This window comes from Diceros bicornis, chromosome 36 (assembly GCF_020826845.1).
Source record: "Diceros bicornis minor isolate mBicDic1 chromosome 36, mDicBic1.mat.cur, whole genome shotgun sequence".
In the NCBI taxonomy this organism is placed as follows: Eukaryota; Metazoa; Chordata; class Mammalia; order Perissodactyla; family Rhinocerotidae; genus Diceros; species Diceros bicornis.
This window is the reverse complement of record NC_080775.1, coordinates 26,382,816-26,396,148: the sequence shown is the minus strand read 5'-3', so window position 1 is coordinate 26,396,148 and position 13,333 is coordinate 26,382,816. Positions and strand designations below refer to the sequence as shown.

General features: G+C 38.0%; 1 protein-coding gene across 2 annotated transcripts in view; it reads right to left on the bottom strand.

The window, feature by feature from the left end:
• The window catches only part of RAB18 (RAB18, member RAS oncogene family), a 36,249-nt gene extending 23,388 nt beyond the window's left edge, over window positions 1-12,861 (bottom strand). Inside the window, exons 1-2 of one of the 2 annotated variants that reach the window (XM_058532697.1) lie at window positions 12,690-12,861; window positions 7,644-7,699 (exon numbers count right to left, since the gene is read on the bottom strand). In XM_058532697.1, the coding sequence (XP_058388680.1) occupies window positions 7,644-7,699; window positions 12,690-12,757 (124 nt within the window). In that variant the 5' untranslated portion in view covers window positions 12,758-12,861. The remainder of the gene's footprint in view (window positions 1-7,643; window positions 7,700-12,689) is intronic. The other variant, XM_058532696.1, reaches the window with a different exon arrangement.
• Window positions 12,862-13,333: the final 472 nt, after the last annotated feature.

The window sequence follows — 13,333 nt, the reverse complement described above, 5'->3', positions numbered from 1 at the left end:
TATCGACTCATATGCTAGAACATAATAGATCAAAAATACTTTCTGAAAGAATAAATTATCAGAGAACATGTATTGTAAAATTTTTGCTCTTTCCAATTTAAGATTTACTTTGCTGTCAAGTCCAAGACTGATTCTGTACAATTATTACATGGGCTTTTAAAGTAATGAGTTCTTTATTCAAAATATTTGTTGACTGTATTATTTATTCTATTACCCTACGGCCTTATCCTAATATAACTATATTTTCATGGAATTCTTCTCTCTTGTTTGAACAGATTTTGCTTTTCTATATTGTTTCTAATGTTTGAATGCCTACTTGTTTACAACTGTTACAGCTGCTTTGTGGATTCATTGGGCCTTTCATCATTATGTAATATCCTATTTTATTCTTTCCAGTGTATTAACCTTAAATTCCACCTTAATTTACATTATACATTATAGTACCACTTCTGCTTTTGTATTGTTTGCTTTTGCATGGCCTATCTCTTTATTTTCAACCTTTCCTTATTTAAGTTCGACTCCATCTGACCATGTGAATTATTAGGAGAAATGGATCCATTCACATTTAATTAACTGATACATTTAATTTTGCTGCTTCCCTCTTATGTTCAGCATTTTTGCCATTCTGTTCAAATCTGTGTTTCATCCTTTTTATTGCTGAGTTGTATTACTGTGATGTTATTAAAAGAATACCAACTTAGAAGTTGGGAGGCTGGGTTTAATCTCAACTCTCTTACTAAGGTCTACATAGGCAAGAGGTTAACCTCTTTAAGTCAATTTTCCCCTTCTCATTAAGGAATATAAAAATTCCTTCTTTACCTGATTTTTAGTTATTTTTCAGGACGTGGGGTGTAGAGAAGTGGGCACCAAGAGAGATATATAAAAGCTTTAAGGATCCAATGGAGAACAAGAACCTAGATCCCCAAATCTGAGTTTACAAACAACTTAAAAATATTAACAATCAAAGGCGGTAAGTCCTCTGCTACCCTAGAGGACAGAAAAAATACATTTCAAGAGTAGAGAAGGAGTGGGAGCTGGAAATGAGAAAAGTGGATGTACAAAACCTTATGAAGACTAGAATCAGGGTGAAAAAGAATAACCTGGGAGGCCAGGGCTTTTGTGGTGACTACTTAAAGAGGGGAAAAACTGTATGATGTCTGATGATCTTGTGGCAGATGGCATAGCAAGATAAAAATGTCTGGAGAAGAAAGAGGGGTGTGGAGGAAGGTCTTGTCAGAAGCAATTCTGAGGCTCCATCTCAACTCCTGCTGATGGACACGAGGCTGGCAGAGGAGTAGGTGGTCTTACTCTGAACAGTAATCATTATCCAATAAATAAGAAATAAAACAGTAACAAAAAAAGCCTGGAAATTAAGAAACATATTCCTAAATCAAAGATTTCAAATGTCCAAAACGGAAAGCAAAACAGAAAATTCAAACTATCCAGAGAGCAATGAAAAAGAAACACACCACACCAAAACCTATGGGACACAGTAAAATTCGTTCTTAGAGGAAGGACATCTTTACTAAAGAATAAAGAATAAAAAGAAGAGAATTTAATTCTTATCTTAAAAAACTAACAAAATAAACCAAAAGAAAAGTAGGAGGGAGAGAGAAGAAAAAAATAAAGCAATTCCTCAAACAATAAAATAGATACAATCCTTAGGAAAACGCAGACTACAAAAATACACAAGTTTAGAAATGAGAGAGGAACACAGGCACAGATAATGAAGAGTTTAAAAGAATGCTATGAGCAATTGACTTAAGAGAGAAGTTGGGACGCTTTCCTAGTTACACTCCCAAGGCTGTCCTAAGAAAGAGAAAACTTGAAGAGGCTGGAATGGTAAGAAATGAGGAGGATCAGACTGACTTGGGGGTGAAATGTAAAGACAACTTAAAAAGATGGTGTAAAAGACTGACATGAGTGGAGCCACATCAAAATAGAGCTGGAGCAGCCGTTTCAGAAGAATTGCCTTGCACGTCTTGTTTTCTTTATCTTCCAAACTGGACCAAAATGCCAACATTCCAAGAAGTCAGTAAGGACACGTGTAGGGCCTGGGCCTTGCTTGCTCAGCAACAACCTGCATGCCCTATTACAACCGTGTGTCCTTCTGGCCCCCTTCTGGGCAGGACGCCAACGGTGTGGGCAAGACACCCAGCTTCCGGGATTTGTAATGATCAAGGGCCTGGCCAGTCCAGATCATACCTTATCTCACTCAAAGAACATCACGTCTTAAAGGAACACAGAGCCCCTCCACGTGAGTTACTGTTCCTGGGAATGATGGCCGTACCAGGGACAGCCCCTCTTGGTAAGCACATAGCCTTCGTGCCCCCTACCTATATAAGCAGCCCCCTCCCTGCTCGTGGTAGTGGTGAGCAGCTCCGTTCAGCCCCCAAGTAAATCCCAGTAAACCTATGTCTCATACGCTGTCTCCAGGTCTTTTGTTCGGTCTCTCCGCTACCTATCCCGCACTGCTTGCACAACTGGGCATGCGGCCAGACAACAAGAATATCCTGTTTGTAAGGACCAACGAAATTGGACTCGCCGATGACCGAATCGCTAACTAATCAATGATGTACAAGTCTAGCCTTTGGCCTAAAGACCGAATCACAAGCCAACCTATGAAGTACAAACCTAGTCTTACCTCATCTAGCACCAATGAACTCCTCTTTAATATACCTCAGCTCATCTTCCTCCCTTTTTCCCATAAAAACTCTGAGCCCCTCTCCTGTAATCAGGACACTATTTGGGTTTCTACCTGAAACTGTGCTCCCTGAACTGCAATTCTTTGATTCCAAATAAACGCTTTGCCTCTTAAACTGATTTCTGTTTTTGTAGGTTGACAATGGAAAGCTCCTTCATTTTATAAAGCAGTACAACTTTAATACCAAATTCTGATTTTAAAAAAATACAAAAAAGGAGAGACCATCTTAAGTACAAAAATAGATGTAAAAATTCTAAGTTAAATACTAGTCAATAGAATCCAGAAATATGTCAAACAATCTGACTGAATACTTATCTAGGAAAGCCAGGACATGTCAGTATAAAAAAGTCTATCAATCATTAATCAATGCTGAAAAGGCATATGAAAAAAATCATAACTTTTCCTAATAAAACCTCTAAGTAAAATAGAAAAAAGAAACTCTTTATATATCATGAAGACCACTTGTCATTATTTTAAATAGAGAAAAGCTAGAGACTTTTATTGCTTTATTCCAATTAGAATGCTTAATTGAATGAAATTATATGAAATAGAATAACTTTTTCTTTGAATTACCTTATATTTCTAAATATTTTAACAAGTTTATGTCGTGACATTAAACAAGATGTATAAACTCATTACTTTCCATTTTAATTAAATTATTGTTTTGTTAAGTAAGCCCAAACTATAAGGTAACTTGTGGATGGAATAGATTTAGTCTCTGCCCTTAGAAGCCAGACACAGTTAATACGAGGGTACAGTTATGAGTATTTTTTAAAAGCTTATTAAGGAGTGATAAGAATCACTGATCTAAGTCAACCATTAACCAAAATTTGTTTAACTTTAGTTGAAATGTATCAACCGACAAAAAAACATTTTCACATATTTTAACAACTATAAATCTTACAAACAGATTAAGAAATAGTTTGTGAGCCTGTCTTAAGTAGAGAACTGGTTTTAAATTTTCTAATTTTTTTATTTCAGAAAAATTTTACTTAAAGCACTCTTTTTATATTCAAGGTAAAACGGTAAATCAAAAAAATCTTAACATGAAGCAAGTTTTGCCTATTTAGTCAGATTATATAAAGTTAGTGTTAACTAATTTCTACAAGGATCTAAGTTCCATGCTTAAATTGCAACCAATTCTACTTATCAGCTGATTAAGTACCCCAGGTAAATATCTAAGTACCATCATCTGGCCTTGCCATAGCAGAAAAAGAAATCTAATGTCTTTTGTTTTCCCCCCACACACTCCCATGTGACAAACAAAAAACCTGGTCAAAATATTCTTACAATTTTGTGTGTGTGTTTATTTTTATGTCAGAAATGTTACCTTGGATATCTTTAAATATTTGTTATGTTTCATTATCTTTCTTCTTCTGAGACTCAAATATACATATGTTGAATTTCCTTTCTGATTTCTGTATCTATCATTTTCTCTAATTTGTATTAACATTTTTATTCATTTTGGTAAATTCTACCCACTTTTTCCATTTCTAGCTTCTATGTCCTCTACTGTTTGCCAGTCTCTATTGTCCCTTGTGATCCTTTCAATTTCACTTTCATTTCAGTAACTGTTTTATTTTTTTCTTATTTCTTTTTCTTTCCGCTCAATCAGCTTACATTGCATTTTCTCATGCAGTTACACCATCCCTTCCCTGACCTCTTATATCACTGCTTTGTGCCCTCAGTGGTAAACACTTCCATTAAGAATTTTAAATTCATGGCAAAATGTTTCATCATGATTTCCATCTACTTTACAGTAATATTTTTTCTGGTGAGTATTCTTCACCTGTCCTTTGTTTTTCTGTTCCTTTCTTCCTTTTTGATTCTTGAATGGTGGTAGCGGCCTTGAGCTGGATTCCTTTTGACTAATTCACCTCTGAAGGACGGGAGGTTTTCCTGGAGAAGCTATTTGTAGGAGGTTCACGCAGGCGGCGATAGTGGCTCCAGTTCTGGACTAGTAAAACTTTGTCTTGATCCAGGGTTTTACTTGAGAATTGTTTAGTTTTTTATTTCTCAACAGCCAGTGGAGATAGGCAGCCTTGAGGTTTTTCACTACGCAAAGGAATCTCCTCCCCTACTGCTACAGAGACAGACAAACGCAAAAATGGCCTGTTGTGTGACTCCTTGTTTGGCTTCATCTCCCCAACCTCTTAAAATCAAACCAGGTGCAGGAAAACTCCCGTCATTAGCTTAAGAAACCCATTTTGCTTTTGCAAACAAGGGATTTAGGTTTTGTGCCTCAGGCGGGGCCTCTCAACTTCATGAAACATCTCTCGCTGGCTCTGAGCTTTGCAGCTGTGGCATCCTCTCTCTACTTCTTCCCACAGGCAGCCTGCTTCACCTCCACTGTTGTTGGCTGCCATTCCATCTATTTTGTGGCTTGGGGTTTTAGCCATCTTCTAGTTTAGTGGAATACGGGGTTTGTGCTTTAGTTTTTCCCTCTCTTTGGTGTTATTAGCTAATTGCCAGAACGCAAAAGAAGAAAATGCCAATTTCATAGTACCATCTTCAAACCCCAAATTCAACAATTATCTTAAAAGAATATTTTATATAAGACAGAAACTTGAATGTCAAACTATATTACTGAAAGATGAAGATATGCTTTCCTTACCATTTTATTGAGGTAAAATACTAATTTTCGACAAAACACTAATTTTCACAAAAATGAACAACTGACCTAATTATTTTTATTTTAAAAACTCATGTGTACATTGATTATAACCTAATGCAGAAAATAATCTGATGCCTAAATATAAAAGATACTTTTCAAGACCCAGGGCCCATCTGGGGAACAAATTATGTATATTCTCACCAGTGTGCCAAATCTTAGTATTTGTTTTTATAGCAGACAAAGCCTTTTTAATAATAAGGACAACACATAATCTGTCATTCTGCAGGTCCCCATTTTCCAATTGGGCTTGAAATGAAGACAGATCATTCCCTTAGTAAAATTTTAACTCCAGGCAAGTTTATTTTCCTGCCAGTTACTATTCTTCTACTCCTCGCTATCCATTACCAGGCATGTTCTGAGCAAAATAAAGTTTTACTACTAACCAATTTTTTAAAGGAACAAATAATATACCAAAGCCAAATTAAAATGCATTTTGAATTACTAGTGTTTTAAATGATTCCTTTTCACACAAACAAGAGTAAATCGGTAAATGTTAATATGTCATACAAAAGCTAAGTAATGCCTGATATAATTTATTAAACATTTACAGGCATTATGAGTTCATATTAATAGAAAGAAACAAAGAAGAGCACTTCCTTACAGAATGCTAAATGAAAGATGCAGCTGGAATGATGGAACTTGAAAAATCATCATTTGACAAGCACCATAGTTAGAATGACAGGATGACACTTCACGGTGGAGAAACGTCACATATTTCACCTTAAGTAACCAAAGTCCTATCACTAGCAATGGTACAAATATACACCATGCTCTGAGAAGCACTTTTGTGGACTTCCTGCCAAAAATGCATAACCTGAATCTAACTATGAGGAGACACTGGACAAATGCTGGACAAATGCAAGTGAAGGATATTCTACAAAATAACTGACCTGTATGTACTCTTCAAAAACGTCAAGGCCGTGAAAGACAAAGAAAGACTGAAGAACTGTTCAGGTTAAAAGAGACTAAAGAGAAATGACAACTAAATTCAATGTGTGATCTTAGACTAGATCCTGGACCAGAAACAACTCTTTTTCTTTTGCTATGTAAGACATTAGTGGAACAACTGACGAAATCTGTCTGTATAAAGTATTGTATCCATGTTTATTTAGTAAATACACATGAAAGTACTTAGACTAAAGACATCATGTCTGCAATTTACTCTCAAGCAATTCGCAAAAAACAAAAATACTGCGTATGTAGAGAGAGAATGATAAAGCATATGTAATAAATATTAACATTTGAGGAATCTGAGTAGGACATACAGAAATTCTTTGTACTATTTTTACAACTTTCCCTAAGAATAACACTATTTAACAATAAAAAGAAAAGGAAAAAAAAACCCAGACACAATAAATAAAAACCAATAAAGCCAGTTAACAGAAACTGTTTATTTTCCCTACTAATAATGCTAGGATCATCTTTACCACATTCTACTCATCAGATCATAAAATTTTAGAGCTGTAAGAAAAATGTATTACCTCTCTCCAAAACTTCTCAATTTACAGATGAAGACAATGAAGTTAAATGACCTGCTCAAGATCACAACGAGTTTAAGGCAGAGCCAAAACTACTATCCTGCTCTGAGACTCAGCTCTTTCAACTACACAAGCTCTCTTGATACCTTTATATTGTCATCTAGTCCCTAAACGTGTGATACCAAAATAGCTCTATCTTTTTATATATTCTAATAAGCTAGTGTGGCAAACTACTTTCAGGCAATCTAAATTTCATTTAAAAAAGGCATTTAGGTATTACTGCTCCTAACAATATTTAAAAACTAATATTAATAAAAATGTTGAGTTCAGAATACATGCCAGATACTGTAGCAAATGCTAAAAACACAAAATTAACATACTCTACTGTTATGTGATACTATTAGGTCCATGATGATCGACACCAAGTCTATATTATCCATCATTATAACCCTACCTCTTAGGACAGTGCCTGGCATACAAAAAATATTCAAATAATTGTATAACACAAAATAAAAGACAATCAGGAAATGTGTACAGATAATCATAACACTAGCAGTGTGCACAAAGTGCCATGAGACAACAGATAAGAAAGTTATTTTTGCTTGGTGAGATCTAGAAAGGCTTCAGAAATTTAATGACACCAAAGTTAAGCCTTGAAAGACAAATAAGATTCCAATGGACATGGAAGCAACAGGGTGGTGAGAGGAGGGTAGGGGAAGTTAGATAAAACAGCCCGAAGGCAAGAAAATATTCAGCACTTCTATTGAATTTTGAAACATAGGCTTACCTATTGTTGCTGCAAGTTCTGGATCAAAAGTATCATCTGTGAACCTCAAGAGCAGGCTAAAAGAGATGTTAAAAAGACAGGTTAGAAATTTGACTTTTCTTTCTAATCATTTGGTAAATGTTCATAAATGTTATATTTTGTTACAAATTAGATAAAAATAGCTGATATAGGTCTGCTCCCAGAAATATTGCCTCAGTGCAGGTATACACAGAGGAATTAAATTATTGGAAAAGCAAGTAAAGAATCCCAAGAGCAAAGTAGTTTACTAGAAAATATATTCCCCATTCTCCCCTACACAATTCATCAAGTGTGAAAAGGTTTGTGGGTTGTTTTTTTTTTAACTGTACTGGTATGTCCTTCTGAGAAAATTATATCAGCAACACATCATGCTTTAACTGAAGTGGATGAAAGGGAGAAAAATAAGTTTCTTGGAACGCAACCAATTAATTTAAAAAAAAATCTGGGGCCAGCCCCAGCGGTCTAGTGGTTAAGTTCAGCGCACTCCACTTCAGCAGCCCAGGTTCGGTTCCCAGGCGCAGACCTACAAAACTTGTCTGTCAGTGGCCATGCTGTGATGGCAGCTCACATACAAAACAGAGGAAGACTGACAACAAATGTTAGCTCAGGGCAAATCTTCCTCAGCAAAAAAAGAGACCCAAAAAACTTGATGCGTAATCCACTCTGAATTCAAGTAAAAACAGAGAGGTGTGCAAGTCCAGCATTTTGTAACAAGTAGTATGACTACCACCTAAGCGGGAAGAGAAGATATAGTAAAAAGTGAAGGTAGAAAGATCACACGATGGCCAAAGCAGGTATACTCGGTCAAATGCTAGGCTTTTTTTGTTGTTAGTGCCGACAAGTGGATTTTGACTCCTAGCGACCCTGTGTACAGCAGAGCGGAACCCTGCCCGGTCTTTTTGCACCATCCGTTGCTCCATCAGACAACACTCCACCGCTATTCACAGGGTTTCCATGGCCAATGTTTCAGAAGTGGGTGGCCAGGTCCTTCTTCCTAGTCTGTCTCAGTCTGGAAGCTCCACTGAAACCTGTCCACCATGGGTGACCCTGCTGGTATGTGAAATACCGGTGGCAGAGCTTTCAGCATCAGAGCAACAGGCAGCTGCCACAGGGTGACAATCGATGAGTGGTGTGGTTCCTTGACCAGGAAATAAACCTGGGCCATGACGGTGAGCGCTGAATCTTAACCACCAGACCACCAAAACGCTGGAAACACCGAATGAAATCAAGTAGGCAACAGGAAGGTACCGAAAGCTTTTAAAGAAAGGAATAGCAAGAACCTCAAATTAATGCCAGCAAAAAAAAAATCCAACAAAGACAACTGCCATCTTATGGTGAGAAATAACGAAGGATTAAACCTAGGAAATGGTAAAGAAACTAGAAAGGAAGGGATGAAATGAAAGTAAAGGACACCATAAGGACACTTTAAGATTTTATGTCTCCCAGAATTATTTTATTTAAAATAAGGCAGAACTGTCAGTTATTAGAAGCTTTTCAAAAAAAAAATCTAGTTTTAGTTAAAGCCCTAGATTTATAAAATTAATCAATCTTCCCTCACCTTATCTACTAAAGTAGGACAAGACTGTTCTATTGACCCGTTTGCGTTAATAAAATCAAGCCAACAGCTATCAGATGTCTAAATTGCAGAAAAACATTTATGAATATTTCTATAGGTTGTAATTATTACTGCTAGAGATTTTTTTTTTTGTCCACAGAGGAGACTGCAAAACATAACGGCTTCTTGGTAGTTCCCAAACCCAGTGTCATTAGCTGTATTTCAAGGATTAACTCTCCCTTTTTCGGTTTTGCTTTCTTGTGTTTACCATAAAACCAACAGCACAAAAGCAAGCAAAATAGAAGAGTCAAACTGTAGATCTTCCTACTTAACATTGAACTCTCTTGAATATAACTATTTTTACTTACTTCCAACATGAGTCAGGTGATAGCACAAATAAGCATCTTAAAACACTACTTATTTTCTTCTCTCCCCAACATTAAACTTTAAATAAACAAAAAGTGAAGATTTTACTAAAAATATCAGTTACGCATAATTTAAGAACAGAAAAGATATGTACCTATACTGGGTTGCCACAGAAAATACTATTACAAAAACACAGAACGTTGTAGAGTAGTAGTAGTAATAACAATAACATAAAAATAATACAAAGAATAACAATGGTATTGGCTATTATTGATTGAACATCAACAATATGCCAGATACTGAGCCAGTTTTGCTTACATAATTGCTAATCCTTACAACCACCCTTGTCACTAATGGTACTTTGTCAGGAAAGGCAGGGAATTGGTATGGTGCAAAGCAACAAATTTTAATATGGGCTCTGAGTATAAGTCAGCAGATCTTAGCCAAGAGTACACTATTAGCTTGAAATGTACACTAGTCTATATATGCATTCTTCTAGGCAGAGAGTCTATTTCTCTATTAGATTTTGAAAGGAATCCACAACCCGAAAATGATTAAGAACCACTGCCCTAAAGGAAGTATATTTAAGCCTTCATATTTTCAAAGCTAAAGGAGCAAAATACTCTCCACGCAGAGCTATATAGATGGAAGCAGCAACTACCACCATTCCACTTAGAGGAGATCAAATCTATAATAAAAGGTATGATTATAACTAATCTGCATTTCTTAATTTACAAACGAAATTGGCCACAAGAGACATAGGAGGGACAGTAATTTAGATAACAGAAGGTCTCTACAATCCCTCCTAGTTTCTGAAACACTTTGTTACTTCTTTACTTCACCATGGCTAGCCACAGAACTAAAGAATATTATACATTTAACATTAGATAGGGTTTGAGAGATTTCTATTCCAACCTCATTTTTCAAATGAAGAAATGAAGGCCTAGAGTGTTCAAATATCACACACAAGGTCACACAAGGGGCAGCACCAGTTTCATAATCCTGATTTCCTGGCTCCTATCACACACACTCATTACACTCCAACAGTACGAAATAAACTGCAAAATAACCCACTAATTTGAATTTGTTACAATATCCTTTGTTGTGCAACGATTTCTCAACAACACGAGTGATATCTCACTTCCACTAACTAAATCTGTAAAAAAAAATAGAAACAAACTATTGGTTACAACAACACTTTAAGATTATATCCATGACAAATATTTTTGTACTAACTCACCTTAAAAAGCATAGGCTTTTATATTAGTAGAGTCATTTATTCTCAGCCAAAAAGGTAAGTGTTCAAGGCTGTTTTTCACAGCATATCACATATACTAATAATTTATATCTAGCTAGAAAAATAAACCAAATTTCTCCCTAAATATAATCCTTTCTTGAAAGAGGTAAAGATGTTAAAATTTTGCAGTGAGCAGTTGATAATTCACTACTAAGTATTGAGAAAAAGTTTGGAGCAGATTAGATCCAAATAAGTTTGTTTGAGGGGAAGGAACTAAGGAAACCAATAAATTCAGTTAACAGATTTTACTCTAGAGGAAGAAACTCAATTATGTAAACACTGTACCTCCAGTTAACCTTCCAGAAAATTTTAACATAGCTTAACTAGTCATCCATCCAATACATTTAGAACAAGTGCCAACCAATCACGTATTGGGTTGAGCCACATGACATGACATTCGACCATTCCTGACTTCAAAATCAGCAATTTCATATGCCTTACCTAAATCTCAAGAAAAAAAGAAAGGTCCCAAGGCTAGGAATTCCCATTAAGACAATGTTCAATATAGTAACTAACTTTTTAACTCTCAAATATACTAAGATGGTGATCGCAAAAAGGATTTTTTTCAGCCCTTTAAGTAACATATACACACACACAAATCATACTGTTTTGCTAGCTCATAATGTTTCACTAATTTATTCTCTGTTTTACTGTTTTGCTAGCTCATGTTTCATTAATTTATTCCTTGTTATGAACAAATCCCTCACTCCAACACACAGAGTACATTAAATGAGGAAAACTATGAAAAAGTATTGTCATACTTTAAAATTACATAAAATTTCAAAACATTACAGAATAAGATTTCAAATCCTTTAGTACCTAAAAAAGTAAGACTTCTATGAAGTAATTTGAAAGATAAGGTTATCAGGAGGTATAGTTAAAATATAAAGTTGCTTACAGCTCCTGGAATTTGAATATTGTTTAAAGATCAAGGCAGCGTAGAATGTAACCTACTCATAATCAGACGGCAAGGGTAACTTCACCCGGAGAACTTTTTTTAAAGAGCTGCATGAAACACCCATCGAGCTCCACGTCTTACCTTATATTCAACTCTAAGTATTCTCAACATGATCTTCCCCCAAGAAATAGGCAAGAAAGAAAAGGCACAAATGCTAGTTTGTTCTTTTACGTACAGATGACGTGGCGGAATGAGAAATAACAATCACACTTTATTTTCAAAGGTGGTCCAAAGCTTAAGCTCTAGCATCTTAGACTGAAGTGAGTTACTCAAGTGGTCAGAAGACCAATGAGCTCTTTACAGCTGACTCATAGAAAAACACACAGGAAGCGGCAAGGGGGTGCGCCAAAAGAGGCCAGGAATGCGACCCAAGGCGTCACGAAACTTCCAGTGTAGAACATTACGTAGCTTAGAGAAAGCCCGACAGAAAACCCGAAGTGATCGAGTTACAACTCGCAACTCGCGGGGTGACAGGAGGCCTGAAACCCGAGGGGCCGAGACGAGGCCTCGCGCACGGCCGGACTTGGGCCCAAACCCGCCCGCCACGCCCCATGCTCCTCGGCCGCAACCCGGCCGGCCGAGCGGCGGCCCTCGACATTGTTTTTCCCTCGGTGCGACAGGAGGGAAAGCGATCCAGAGCCCCCGGGCCTGGCAGAGGCCGCGAGCCAGGCGGGCGCGGGGCGGGGCGCGGGGTCCGGGCCCGCAGGACCGCGCCGCCGAGACGCCGGGAGGCCGCGAGCCGGGCCCGCCCCGCCGCCGCCGTTTACCGTTCCCGTCGCGGCCCAGGACACAGCGGCCACCGAGGCAGAAAGAGCCCCGCCGGCCTCGTCACGGCCCGCAGCCCCGCCTCACCTGGACTTGCCCACGCCACTCTCGCCGATGATGAGGATCTTCAGGGTGGTCAGCACGTCTTCGTCCATCCTGACCCTGCTCCGCTCCGAGCCCAGCTAGCCGCCCCGGTCCGGCGCTCAACCAACCCTGCACCAGCGACAGCTACTCGCGCATGCGCACCCCTCCGCGCCTGCCACCTTCCTTTTACACCGGTTGTTTAGGTTGCAGAAGCCTCAGACGCCCCAGTTCCGCCTTCAGGGAGCTCTGCGTCTGCGCAAACCCATAGGCCCAAGCGTCTTTCCGGAGAACCTAGTCCTCCCTTGCGCAAGCGCAGATGCAGAGAGCCGTGTGCTATTTCACTGAAATCGCAGGCTCTTCCGCCTCCGCAATCCTGACCTACCCCTGCTTCTGTTGTGTACTCGGGAAAGACTGAGTAGGAGGAGTATAACACTCTCTTATTTCAGCAGCTGCTCATAACAGCTGCATTGCAGTGAGAAAAGCATTGTGCTTACCGTCAGATTCTTAAATTTAGTCCCAGCTGTACCATATAGCCGCCTATATTGCCTAGCCTTCTGAGCCTTTCCCCATCTCACAGATGGAGGCCGTAATACTTCTTAGAATAATACTGGCTTCTTAGAATTGTTATGAAGGTTAAATGAGTTAAT